General features: G+C 37.0%; 1 protein-coding gene across 2 annotated transcripts in view; it reads right to left on the reverse strand.

Annotated features, from left to right (window-relative positions):
• The window catches only part of IQGAP2 (IQ motif containing GTPase activating protein 2), a 435,050-nt gene that overhangs the window by 77,235 nt on the left and 344,104 nt on the right, over positions 1 to 13,711 (reverse strand). For both annotated transcript variants that reach the window (XM_066381735.1, XM_066381736.1), the window contains exons 14-15: positions 6,693 to 6,771; positions 3,451 to 3,618 (exon numbers count right to left, since the gene is read on the reverse strand). In XM_066381735.1, the coding sequence (XP_066237832.1) occupies positions 3,451 to 3,618; positions 6,693 to 6,771 (247 nt within the window). The remainder of the gene's footprint in view (positions 1 to 3,450; positions 3,619 to 6,692; positions 6,772 to 13,711) is intronic.

The raw sequence follows: 13,711 nt of genomic DNA on the forward strand, positions 1-13,711 counted from the left end.
TTCCTATTTAGAAATTCGTTTAGCCTGACCAGGTGGTGGCACAGTGGATAGAGAGTTGGAATGGGAAGCAGAGGACCCAGGTTCAAAACCCTGAGGTTGCCTGCTTGGGCACGGGCTTATCAGCTTAAGCGTGGGGTTGCTGGCTTGACTGTGGGAACATAGACCTGACCTCATGGTCACTGGCTTGAAGACCAAGGTTGCTGGCTTGAGCAAGGAGTCACTTGCTCTGCTGTAGCCCCATGGTCAAGGCACATATGAGAAAGCAATCAATGAACAACAAAGGTGCTGCAACAAAGAATTGATGCTTCTCATCTCTCTCCCTTCCTGTCTGTCTGTCCCTCTCTCTGACTCTGTAAAAAAAAAATCTGTTTATTTTATTGAACTGTTGTGTTTCCTGTCCTAGACCAGAGAACTAAAAACAACAATCAAAAAAAAAAAAAAAAAAAAAGCTTGATCTAGACCAAGCTAAGCCAAATGCTGCTAAGTGATCATTAGACTAATTGCCTTTATAAGCAAATCAAAGTTCAAGTGAATTTTCACAGATAATATTTAAATGGATTCAAGTAATTAAGCAGAAGTAACTTTAAGAGTCTTTATTATGTACTGATTACTTGGGGGGTTTTGGGGTTTTTTTTTAATTTATTTTTTGATTATTTGGTTTAAGTGGCCCTCAACTGTCCTATTTTTCAATGCCCAGGAAGAGAGAAGTATCTCTTTTCAACTGGGCAGTCAGACAACTGTACACTGTTTAGAAGTACTGGTGTTGTAGAAAAATATATTGTACAGTCAAATTAGGATGATCATGAGTAATCATTTTTTCAATTACCAATATTTGTCAGATTCATAAATGCTTAAAAAAATAAACATCCTTTTTAAGGCAACTCTCTTAGGAAGGAATGAAGGAAAAGGAAAGTGATAAAAAAAAACAGCCATATCTTCTTTTATTTGCATAAGAGCTGAGAAGTAAAAAGGTCTTAAGTTGGCATTAGAAGGCTCTATTTGGGCTGGGATCTCAGTGGATAACAGGAAAAGAGAATTGTCATCATTTTTCAAATCAAGTTTGAATTTACAGTCAGAGGAAAGGCTGAGGCAGATGTCTCTAGCCTAGGGCCCAAGTATTTCCCTGAAGAAAAGTAGTTGGTCTACTACTTACAGAAAAAACTAATTATGGACCTTTGAGTAAACCATATAAAAGAGAAAGATTCCAGGTAGTTATGTGGTAAGCATTCTAAAAGGAGGCGTACCTTCTAGATAGAATTACACCTATATATGAGAGCTAAACTGAGCTATAAAGGTTGGTGGTCCACCCAACCTTTGTCTGGAATAGACCCAGAGGTGAAAGAGATGAAAATCATCCTATCCACCTTCCCTCCCCACAAACAGTGTTCATAGATTTATTTGGGGTTGTCAGTTTTTAATTGCGTAGAAAGTATCTCTTCTGCCTTCTAGAACAGGGGTTGGCAAACATTTTCTATAAAGGGCCAGAGAGTTAATATTTTCAGCTTTGTGGGTCCTAAGTCTCTGATGCAACTACTCAACTCTGCCACTGCAGCCTGAGTGCAGCCATAGACACAGGCACTGAGTGGGGCTGGGTTCCAACAGAACTTGGTTCACAAAAACAGGGGTACACTCTGATTTCTCTTCAGATTGAAAAGCTTTTGCCTTTTTACAAAAACAGATAGTGGCCAAGGAATCTACTACAGAACTATTAGAATGAATGAGTTTAGCAAGGTTGCAAAATATAAGACCAAAATACAAAAATGGTTTGTATGACAATGTGTCCACACAAAAACTTGACATAAATGTTCATGGAAGCATTATTCAGAATCCAAATCCCATTCATTGTTGAATGGATGAACAAAATGTGGCTTATCCATACAATGGAATATTATCAGACACAAAAAAGAATAAGGAACTGTTATATGTTACAACCTGAATAAACTTCGAAAACATTATGCTAGTGAAAGAAACCAGACACAGTATGATTTCATTTATATAAAATGTCCAGAACAGGCAAAACCATAGAGACAAAAAGCAGAGTAGTGGTTGTCTGGGGCTAGGGGTGGTGGGTGGGGAACAATGGCTAACAGAAATAGGGGTTTTGTTTGGTATAATGAAAATATTCTGGAATTTTTTATTTTATTTTATTTTTCTGAAGTTGGAAACGGGGAGGCAGTCAGACAGACTCCCGCATGCACCCGACCGGGATCCACCCGGCATGCCCACTGGGGGACGATGCTCTGCCCATCTGGGGCGTCGCTCTGTTGCAACCAGAGCCATTCTAGCGCCTGAGGCAGAGGCCATGGAGCTATCCTCAGTGCCCGGCCAACTTTGCTCCAATGGAGCCTTGGCTGTGGGAGGGGAAGAGAGAGACAGAGAGGAAGGAGAGGGGGAGGGGTGGAGAAGCAGATGGGCGCCTCTCCTGTGTGTCCTGGCCGGGAATCGAACCTGGGACTCCTGCACGCCAGGCTGACGTTCTACCACTGAACCGGCCAAGGTGAAAATGTTCTGGAATTAACTAACAGTGTTGGCTATATAAGTCTGTGAATATACTAAAAACCTCTAAATTGCATACCTTAAAAGAGTGAAATTTATAGTATGTAAATTATATCACAAAAAATCAATGTATCCCTATATATTAGAAATAAGAAACTCCAAAATAAAATTAAGAAAACATTTATAATAGCATAAAAATAATTAAATATATAGGAATAAATTTAACAAAAGACATGCAAGCCTTATACACTGAAAACTACAAAACTGTTGAAAGAATTAAAGAAGACCTACTCAAAAGGAAAGACAATGCATGTGTATGCATCAGAAGACTTAATATTGTTAAGATGGTAATACTCCTCAAGTTGATCTACAGATTCAACACAACCCCTAACAGAGTCCCAGCAGTCCTTTTAAAAAAATATTTTGGGAAAGAAATGACTCCAAGTTACTCCTAAGTTTTTGAACTGGATACCTGCAGATATTTTGACTCCATTCACCAAAGTGCAGCACATAGGAAGTCCTGGAGTAGGCAAGTTCAAGGGAGAAAAGATAAACTGATTTGGGGCCTAATTTCACTGCACTTTAATCCATGTTTTCAAAATTTCTCTTTATCCCTACTAAATATTGTATAATCATGTATCATTTGTTTCAGAAAGGATAGAAAGAAATACTAGTGTCAAAATCAGTTTGTATCACTTAATAAGCAAAATCTCCTTCAATACTGCATTTTTGCAAGTCTGTGGGTGCCACCCATGCACAGCCACCAAGTAAATCATAGCTTTCTAAAACACAAAAAGGAATATCTAAATAATTTCCTTTGCCCCAGATGATAAAAATATTTTTGGAAATGTTAATTTGAAATCAATATTTGTCTTAAAATTAAGAAAATACAATACCAAGAAACTATCATATTCAAAATCATATTATTTTGTGCTAAACGACAAAAATGCTTACCACTTCTGGATTTTCGCTCTTTTGCCTTTGCAAGGGAATCATAGTACTTGTTGGCACATTCGGGGAGCACGTCATTTGTATTACACACATTTGACTTCAAAACAGCTAAAATATCACTTGTCTCTTCTTTTTCCAAACACTGATTAACATCAATGACCAGTGTAACCCCTGGTTAATAATTAAAAAATAAATAAATAAAAGATCTACACATGGTACATAAAACATTTATACAATATATCTGTGGTGTTAAAATTTTATGGTGAAGACCAATTGGAGAAAACAATGTCTAGAAAAATTCCTTAGGGTTCAGAAACATTGCTCTAAGAAGTCAAAAGTAGAGACAAATCTACTTTACAAAAGCAAGATGCTTCAGTGAAAATGAACATGAGGCCAAAATGAAGGAGATTTGAGTTCCTTTGCCCTTTTAAATCTTGCGTGTGATAAAATCGATGAGCCAACATATTTTCTTTTATCGAATTATCTGGGAATGGGACTGATGCTTACAACATGTGACCAGAATCTGTTTCAAGTCTTCATTTAAAGAATGAAAAATGCTTTTAAAATATTAAATTCCTGTTAAAAAATTGGAAATTTTTCATCTCAGTGTCAGAATATACAAAGGTTTTATCTTTAGAACATCTTTTTGTTGTTATACTGCATAGAAGAAACTATTTATATCAACTCTTCCGAGGGACAGAACAGAGGTAGAAGATAGTATTTTAAATGTATAAGTGTAGCCGCACATTCGAGGAAACCACTTACTTTCATAGTCAGTAAATAGAACCATGAGTCCCATGTAAAGTCCAGAAGCAATATTTGCAGGCCAAATGTGAGAAGAACACAGAATAAAAGGAATAAAAGAACATCTGAATTGACTTGATCTCTAAGAGAGAAATTGGAATCCTTTTAGGCTATTTGAGTGCCTATATTGCAATCTAATTTCTCAAAAGCCTTTCTTAAAACTACATTGCCTTAAGTTTCATATTTAAATTTAAATTGCTTATGTACACACCTTGATGTTATTTTCTTAAGAGTTAGTGTGTTAGAATGAAAAGACTTCAAAGATCAGGTCGGAGAAATACACATATTTTTCCTGGCTAAGGATATAAAAACCAGATGTTTCTTGGAGTTGCTTCCAAAGTTTAATACCATATCTCTGTAGCAAGAGTTAGGCATCTGAACAGCATCCGTGACTTGACAGAACAGGATAGATTCTAGTTATGCCATGAATGGACAGCTTAATGAAGACTTTTAGGAATCTTAATTTATGCAGGTTATTCATAGATGTAGAGTGTTAGTATATCAATCTTGAAGCTAGATTATTTTAGACTGCCATGTGAATTTTCACACTATTCCTCTATGAAAACAGAGGCTTAGGACAAAATTTAAAAAATGCCCTCATTTGAGCTAATGTGGAGATTCTGCCAGTTTCTGAATATGTCTATTCTAATTATGCATTCTAGACCTGGGGGGAAATCCCAGGATGGGTTAGAGCAGTGGTCCCCAACCTTTTTTGGGCCACGGACTGGTTTAATATCAGAAAATATTTTCAAGGACTGGCCTTTAGGGTGGGACGGATAAATGTATCACGTGACCGAGACAAGCGTCAAGAGTGAGTCTTAGACGGATGTAACAGAGGGAATCTGGTCATTTTTAAAAAATAAAACATCGTTCAGACTTAAATATAAATAAAACAGAAATAATGTAAGTTATTTATTCTTTCTCTGCGGACCGGTACCAAATGGCCCACGGACCGGTACCGGTCCGCGGCCCAGGGGTTGGGGACCACTGGGTTAGAGGACCTACTCGGACCAGTGTGAGAAGGACCTGAGCTGAAACTCCATTGATCACCTGATTTCCATAAGCCCTACTCTGACTGCTTGGACCATATTAAGTCTCTTGAAATTAGTGTCAGCTCAGAGCCAGGGTTCAGTAATCCCTGAAAAGTCTGACTATGTCTTTCCCCCCAGCACAGTCACCATAATAAAAGGCCATAGGTCTGTTTGGAAAAAGCCTGGGCGAAATATAAACAGTATAAAATTTTGGTGGTGTCGCAGAGTCTTTTCTCATTGTGGCACCTTAGTTGTTCATTGATTGCTCTTTCATATGTGCCTTGACCGTGGGGCTACAGCAGACCGAGTAACTCCTTGCTTGAGCCAGCGACCTTGGGTCCAAGCTGGTGAGCTTTGCTCAAACCAGATGAGCCCACGCTTAAGCTGGCGACCTCAGGGTCTCGAACCTGGGTCCTTCCACATCCCAGTCTGACGCTCTATCCACTGCGCCACCACCTGGTCAGGCTCAGAGTCTTTTCTCAAGGGGACCCTGCCTTCTCTATCCTCAAGGGGTTCTAGGTCTGGCTCAATCGAGTCTGGGAATTGACTGAAAGGCCATGATTTTCTGTTTTTATGATTCAAGCTACACTTCTATTCACTTGATCTAGAACTCTTCTACTGGCACAAGAATGTAGAAGACTATCTATTTCACTTCCAGAAGCACCACATTCAGTTAGCCAATTCCATAGGTTTCTGTGAGTCAGACTGTTCTGATGACCACTTTGATCCCACTGTCTGTTATAATAGTTACATCCACTTGTCTTCTGGTGACTCAGTGCTGCCACCAGGCCTCTTCTGGCCCCTATAGACTCTGGACTTGCCAGCCCCTTCACAACTGCATCAGCCAATTCCTAAAAATAAATCTCCTTTTCTCTCTCCATATATGTATGTGTGTATAAATAGATGTACATACAATACAATTTCCAGAGAAACAGACCTATCTATCATCTATCTATCTGAACATCTATTTTTGTAATTCTTTTTTATTCCAGGGAAAAATATTTGTGTAGTTCTTTCTCTGGAAAACCCTAATATACTGAAAGGCATAAAAAAGAACATGGACATTTATTAAGCAGAAATGGGCTAGTTTTCTAAGAATTAAGATAATAAAGGATTTGATTAAACTATAAATTTGAGAGTTTAGAAACCATTTTTTTGCTTCCTGGGTTTTATTTAACCAACATTATCAGATTTTCCTAGAGACAGCATCTAGCCTTTAAAAATAGTGCAACCAACGAATCCTATTGTTGTATAAATATGCATTTAAGAACTCAAATTGATAGGAGAGTCCAAATCTTTTCAGAAATAAAAAATTAAATATTTTTTAAAATTATGAATTAAAATAAAAATTCAGAAGCATAACCAGATACAAGCAAGGCGAGTCGGGCCAGCAAAGGAGGTGGGGCTTACATTGTTTTGCTTTGTCCTTGTCCCTGTTGGCTTCATAGACTGCATGCTGTATCTCATCCAGCCAAAGAAGTTTAGGGTCCTGAAAATAACATCATAGAATAAAAGAAATAACAATGAATGATGATGAAACAGAATTAATAACTGCTTTTAAGGAGCCATTTTATCATAATTTCAACAAAGCTCTTATTTAGCAACTACCAAGTTCTGCCATGCTGTACAGGGTACTAATGAAACAGATCCCCAATCCAAACACTACTCTCCTCTCCCTACCACTCCTTTAGTCCAGCCCACCAGTATTTTTTAGCTGAACAGCTGCACGGGTCTCCTATTAGCTTTGGTTGCTTTTAGGTTTGTCCTCCACCACAATGGTCTTCTACAGAGAACCAAATGATCTCTCCAAAAGGGACATCTCATTACACTTCTCCTTGGCTTTAACTCCTTCAAAGATTTCCTCTAGAGTTGGAAGGAAACAAAACTCCCTTTTCATGGACTGGGGTCATCTAATGATCTGGCTTCATATCACACTCTTCTACTGCCTATTCCAGACCTTCAGACAGCCTCCTTCAGATTGAACATTCTACCTCAGCTACCTGCCTGTGACTTTTTCTTATCATTCAGGCCTTAATTCTAATGCTGCTACCTCCTCTAAAAAAGACTTCTCTGGCTACCCTTGTCAAATCTGCTCTCCCCTGATCATTCAGGAACTGTGGTCCCAAGGTGGCCCAGAGAGAAACATAATGACACCAATATTTATCAGATAGACAAAAATAAAAACAATCTTAAAAACACAGTGACTTCCCTCAAGGGACTAACAGTCTAGTAGAAGAGACAGATATATATAAAAAAATAATAATACAATGTGATTAGGGCAGTAGCTATAGATACACAATCTAGAAATAGCCAAGATGGAATTAACTTATAGTAAGTAGGAGTGTTGAGTTATAGAGGTAGAGGAGACTAGGTAAAGAATAGTTTCAGAAAGGAAGTGATAGCAGCAATAGAAAGTATTGAATTAATCTTTGCTATTATTTTACTTCTGGGTTGATAATGATGATCTTGCTACAAATGCAGGGCTGGCATATAATTAACTAGGGCTTCCAGACAGCAACTGCATTTTCTGTAAACTTGTCTGAGAATGAAAGTACAATGTGTGTGTGTGTGTGTGTGTGTGTGTGTGTGTGTGTGAAAGAGACAAAGAGACAGAGAAAGGGACAGATAGGGACAAACAGACAGGAAGGGAGAGAGATGAGAAGCATCAGTTCTTCATTGCAGCACCTTTGTTGTTCATTGATTGCTTTCTCATATGTGACTTGCCTGGGGGTTACAGCAGAATGAGTGATCCTTTGCTCAAGCAAGCGACTTTGGGCTCAAGCCAGGGACCATGGGGTCATGTCTATGATCCCAAGCTCAAGCCAGTGACTCCACACTCAAGCTGATGAGGACATGCTCAAGCTAGATGAGCCCACATTCAAGCCAGTGATCTTGTGGCTTCGAACGTGGGTCCTCCACATCCCAGTCTGACACTCTATCCCCTGTGCCACCGCCTGGTCAGGCTGAAGGTACAATTTTTTTATCAGTAGAAATTAAATATTTTTGGGAGGATGGGACATTCCATTTTAAAAAAGGGAAATAAGTACCATGTACTAAATCCTAAAGCAAGATGGTGATGAAGAGAAGGTAGTGCATTGGGGTCATGAAAAACCAGCTTCATCATGTCGACCTCAAGATGGAAGGGAAGCAGGAAGGAAAAATAAGTCACCAGCTCTTCTGGTGGGCTTTGACCCTGCTTTCCTCAGACACTAACATGAGATGATGTAAGTGGAAAGGATTATGAAAATGAGACACAATCTTTTATTTCAATCATGTAATGGTCAGGTTAATGAAGAACACAGCAGAAGGCTTGGCACCTGCTTCCCTAGTCATCTCTAGCTAGATCTGTCATATAGGAACTGTCAGATGTTAGTAAGATTTTCCATTTCTTAGCAGAATGAATGGGGAAAGAATCAAACAGGAAGAGGAAGTTGAAGACTGGAGGCAGAATAAGGAGACAGAGGAACAGGAACTATTTTTTTTTATTTTGTTTCCAAGACCAAAGAGAACCTGCACCCATAAGGCACAGCCTAAAAACTAAGCTCTATCAAGTTCACCTATTATGTCTCAATTTTTTTCAAAGGGTATTTACCAAATTCCTTCATAACTTATCACTGTAACAGATACACCATACAAACTTTTACCCAGAGAAAAAGGAAGTTACAATCCCACTTCAAAGCTGATGGTATTAGTTTTAAAAGTTAAATGAAAGAGATTTGTCCCCCCATTTTTCCGTTTTCCTCTTATTCCTCTCATCATAACTCTTAGACAACCAACACCTAAAGGCAAATCATTTTATTCTTGACCCAAATTTTTCCTTATTTGCTGTTTGTGGGTCCATACCCCCTTTTTTTTTCTTTTTCTTTTTTTTGCCCCTTTATTACTTTTCCTCAATTCAAGCCCTCCATCACAGGCATTGTTTGTTATAATTCACAGTTAACCACAAGATTTTCTCAAGAAAGAGGGGAGAGGAGAGGAGAGGAAAAAAGGAAGGGGGGAATAATTTCCATTTTTTAAAATTTTTATTTTATTTTATTTTTCTTTATTTCATTATTAATTTTTTTTTAAAAAAACAACTCTTTTCGATTATTTATTTTTTTATTTTTTTTAACTTTTTATTCTTTATTAAATCTCATTAATACTATCAACAAAACCACCCTCAGATGCCATTAAGGAAGAGAAAATCGAGTATCATGGATACAAAAGAAAGAGAGGTAACACAGCTAGATGAGGAAAAATCTACGGAGAAAAAATTTAATATACTGGAAACCTTGGAGCTAAATGACAGAGAATTCAAGATAGAAATCCTAAAAATCCTCCGAGATATACGAGAAAACACAGAAAGGCAATTTAGGGAGCTCAGAAAACAACTCAATGAACAGAAAGAATATATGTCCAAGGAAATTGAAACTATAAAAAAAAATCAAACAGAGATGAAACACTCAATTCACGAGCTGAAAAACGAAGTAACAAGCTTAGCTAATAGAACAGGTCAGATAGAAGAGAGGATTAGTGAAATAGAAGACAAGCAACTTGAGGCACAACAGAGAGAAGAAGAAAGAGACTCAAAAATTAAAAAAAATGAGGTAGCTCTACAAGAATGATCTGACTCCATCAAAAAGAATAACAAAAGAATAATAGGTATATCAGAGGGAGAAGAGAGAGAAAATGGAATGGAGAACATACTCAAACAAATAATAGATGAGAACTTCCCAAGCCTGTGGAAAGAACTAAAGCCTCAAGTTCAAGAAGCAAACAGAACTCCGAGTTTTCTTAACCCCAACAAACCTACTCCAAGGCATATCATAATGAAATTGACACAAACCAACAGCAAAGAAAAAATTCTCAAGGCAGCCAGGGAAAAGAAGAATACAACATATAAAGGAAGGCCCATTAGATTATCATCAGATTTCTCAACAGAAACTCTACAAGCTAGAAGAGAGTGGACCCCAATATTTAAAGTCCTGAAAGAGAGGAACTTTCAGCCACGAATACTATACCCATCAAAGCGATCCTTCAAATATGAAGGAGAAATAAAAACATTCACAGATACAGAAAAGATGAGGGAATTTATCATCAGAAAACCCCCACTCCAGGAATTATTAAAGGGGGTTCTCCAATCAGATACAAAGAACAAAAAAAAACAGAGCCACAAGTAAAAGCTCCAAGAAGAACACAATAAAACCAAATTTAAACTGTGACAACAACAAAAAGAAAGAGGGGGAGAAGATGGAGATTAACAGTAGCAAAGGACGATGGAGTGCAAAAGTACTCACAAAATAGTTTGCTACAATGAACAGGGTAGGGATCCTTTTCATTACTCAAAGGTAACCACCATTGAAAAAACCACCACAGAAGCACATGAGATAAAAAAGATAGCAACAGAGGAAAGATGTATGGAATACAACCAAATAAAAACAAAAGATAGAAAAATGAAAGAGAAGGATCAAAGAAGACACAAAACTAACAGAAAGCAAGATATAAAATGGCAATAGGGAACTCACAAGTATCAATAATTACACTAAATGTAAACGGATTAAACTCACCAATAAAAAGGCACAGAGTAGCAGAATGGATTAAAAAAGAAAATCCAACTGTATGCTGCCTACAGGAAACTCATCTAAGTAACAAGGATAAAAACAAATTCAAAGTGAAAGGCTGGAAAACAATACTCCAAGCAAATAACATACAAAAAAAAGCAGGCGTACCAATACTTATATCTGATAATGCTGACTACAGGACAACAAAAGTACTCAGAGACAAAAATGGCCATTTCATAATGGCTAAGGGGACACTGAATCAAGAAGACATAACAATTCTTAATATATATGCACCAAACCAAGGAGCACCAAAATTTATAAGACAGCTACTTATTGACCTTAAAACAAAAACTGACAAAAATACAATCATACTTGGAGACCTCAATACACCGCTGACGGCTCTAGATCGGTCATCCAAACAGAGAATCAACAAAGACATAGTGGCCTTAAACAAAACACTAGAGCACCTGGATATGATAGACATCTACAGGACATTTCATCCCAAAGTGACTGAGTATACATTTTTCTCCAGTGTACATGGATCATTCTCAAGAATTGACCATATGTTGGGCCACAAAAACAACATCAGCAAATTCAGAAAAATCGAAGTTGTACCAAGCATATTTTCTGATCATAAAGCCTTGAAACTAGAATTCAACTGCAAAAAAGAGGAAAAAAATCCCACAAAAATGTGAAAACTAAACAACATACTTTTAAAAAATGAATGGGTCAAAGAAGAAATAAGTGCAGAGATCAAAAGATATATGCAGACAAATGAAAATGACAATACGACATATCAGAATCTATGGGATGCAGCAAATGCAGTGATAAGAGGGAAGTACATATCACTTCAGGCATATATGAACAAACAAGAGAGAGCCCAAGTGAACCACTTAACTTCCCACCTTAAGGGACTAGAAAAAGAAGAACAAAGACAACCCAAAACCAGCCGAAGAAAGGAGATAATAAAAATCAGAGCAGAAATAAATGAAATAGAGAACAGAAAAACTATAGAAAAAATTAATAGAACAAGGAGCTGGTTCTTTGAAAAGATCAACAAAATTGACAAACCCTTGGCAAGACTTACCAAGGAAAAAAGAGAAAGAACTCATATAAACAAAATCCAAAATGAAAGAGGAGAAATCACCACGGACACCGTAGATATACAAAGAATTATTGTAGAATACTATGAAAAACTTTATGCCACTAAATTCAACAACCTAGAAGAAATGGATAAATTCCTAGAACAATACAACCTTCCTAGACTGAGTCAAGAAGAAGCAGAAAGCTTAAACACACCTATCAGTAGAGAAGAAATAGGAAAAAACATTAAAAACCTCCCCAAAAATAAAAGTCCAGGCCCTGACGGCTATACCAGCGAATTTTATCAAACATTCAAAGAAGACTTGGTTCCTATTCTACTCAAAGTCTTCCAAAAAATTGAAGAAGAAGCAATACTTCCAAACACATTTTATGAGGCCAACATAACCCTCATACCAAAACCAGGCAAGGATGGCACAAAAAAAGAAAACTACAGACCAATATCTCTAATGAATACAGATGCTAAAATACTAAACAAAATACTAGCAAATCGAATACAACAACATATTAAAAAAATAATACATCATGATCAAGTGGGATTCATCCCAGAATCTCAAGGATGGTTCAACATACATAAAACGGTTAACATAATACACCATATCAAAAAAACAAAGAACAAAAACCACATGATCTTATCAATAGACGCAGAAAAGGCTTTCAATAAAATACAACACAATTTTATGTTTAAGACTCTCAACAAAATGGGTATAGAAGGAAAATATCTCAACATGATAAAGGCCATATATGATAAACCATCAGCTAACATCATATTAAATGGCACAAAACTGAAGGCTTTTCCCCTTAAATCAGGAACAAGACAGGGTTGTCCACTCTCTCCACTCTTATTTAATGTGGTGCTAGAGGTTCTAGCCAGAGCAATCAGACAAGACAAAGAAATAAACGGCATCCATATCGGAAAAGAAGAAGTAAAGGTATCACTTTTTGCAGTTGATATGATCCTAAACATCGAAAACCCCAAAGAATCCATAAAAAGACTACTAGAAACAATAAGTCAATACAGTAAGGTCACAGGATACAAAATCAACATACAGAAGTCAATAGCCTTTCTATATGCCAACAATGAAACAATTGAGAACGAACTCAAAAGAATAATCCCCTTCACGATTGCAACAAAAAAAATAAAATACTTAGGAATAAACATAACAAAGAATGTAAAGGACTTATATAATGAAAACTATAAACCATTGTTAAGGGAAATCGAAAAAGATATAATGAGATGGAAGAATATACCTTGTTCTTGGCTAGGAAGAATAAATATAATCAAGATGGCTATATTACCCAAAGCAATATACAAATTTAATGCAATTCCCATCAAACTTCCAATGACGTATTTTAAAGAAATAGAGCAAAAAATCATTAGATTTATATGGAACTATAAAAAAATCCGAAGAGCCAAAGCAATCCTAAAGAAAAAGAATGAAGCTGGGGGCATTACAATACCTGACTTCAAAGTATATTATAGGGTCACGACAATCAAAACAGCATGGTATTGGCAGAAAAATAGACACTCAGACCAATGGAACAGAATAGAAAGTCCAGAAATAAAACCACATATATATAGTCAAATAATTTTTGATAAAGGGGCCAACAACACACAATGGAGAAAAGAAAGCCTCTTCAATAAATGGTGCTGGGAAAACTGGAAAGCCACATGCAAAAGAATGAAACTGGACTACAGTCTCTCCCCCTGTACAAAAATTAACTCAAAATGGATCAAAGATCTAAACATAAGACCTGAAACAATTAAGTACATAGAAGAAGACACAG

The sequence above is a fragment of the Saccopteryx leptura genome, chromosome 4 (assembly GCF_036850995.1).
Source record: "Saccopteryx leptura isolate mSacLep1 chromosome 4, mSacLep1_pri_phased_curated, whole genome shotgun sequence".
Classification (NCBI taxonomy): domain Eukaryota; kingdom Metazoa; phylum Chordata; class Mammalia; order Chiroptera; family Emballonuridae; genus Saccopteryx; species Saccopteryx leptura.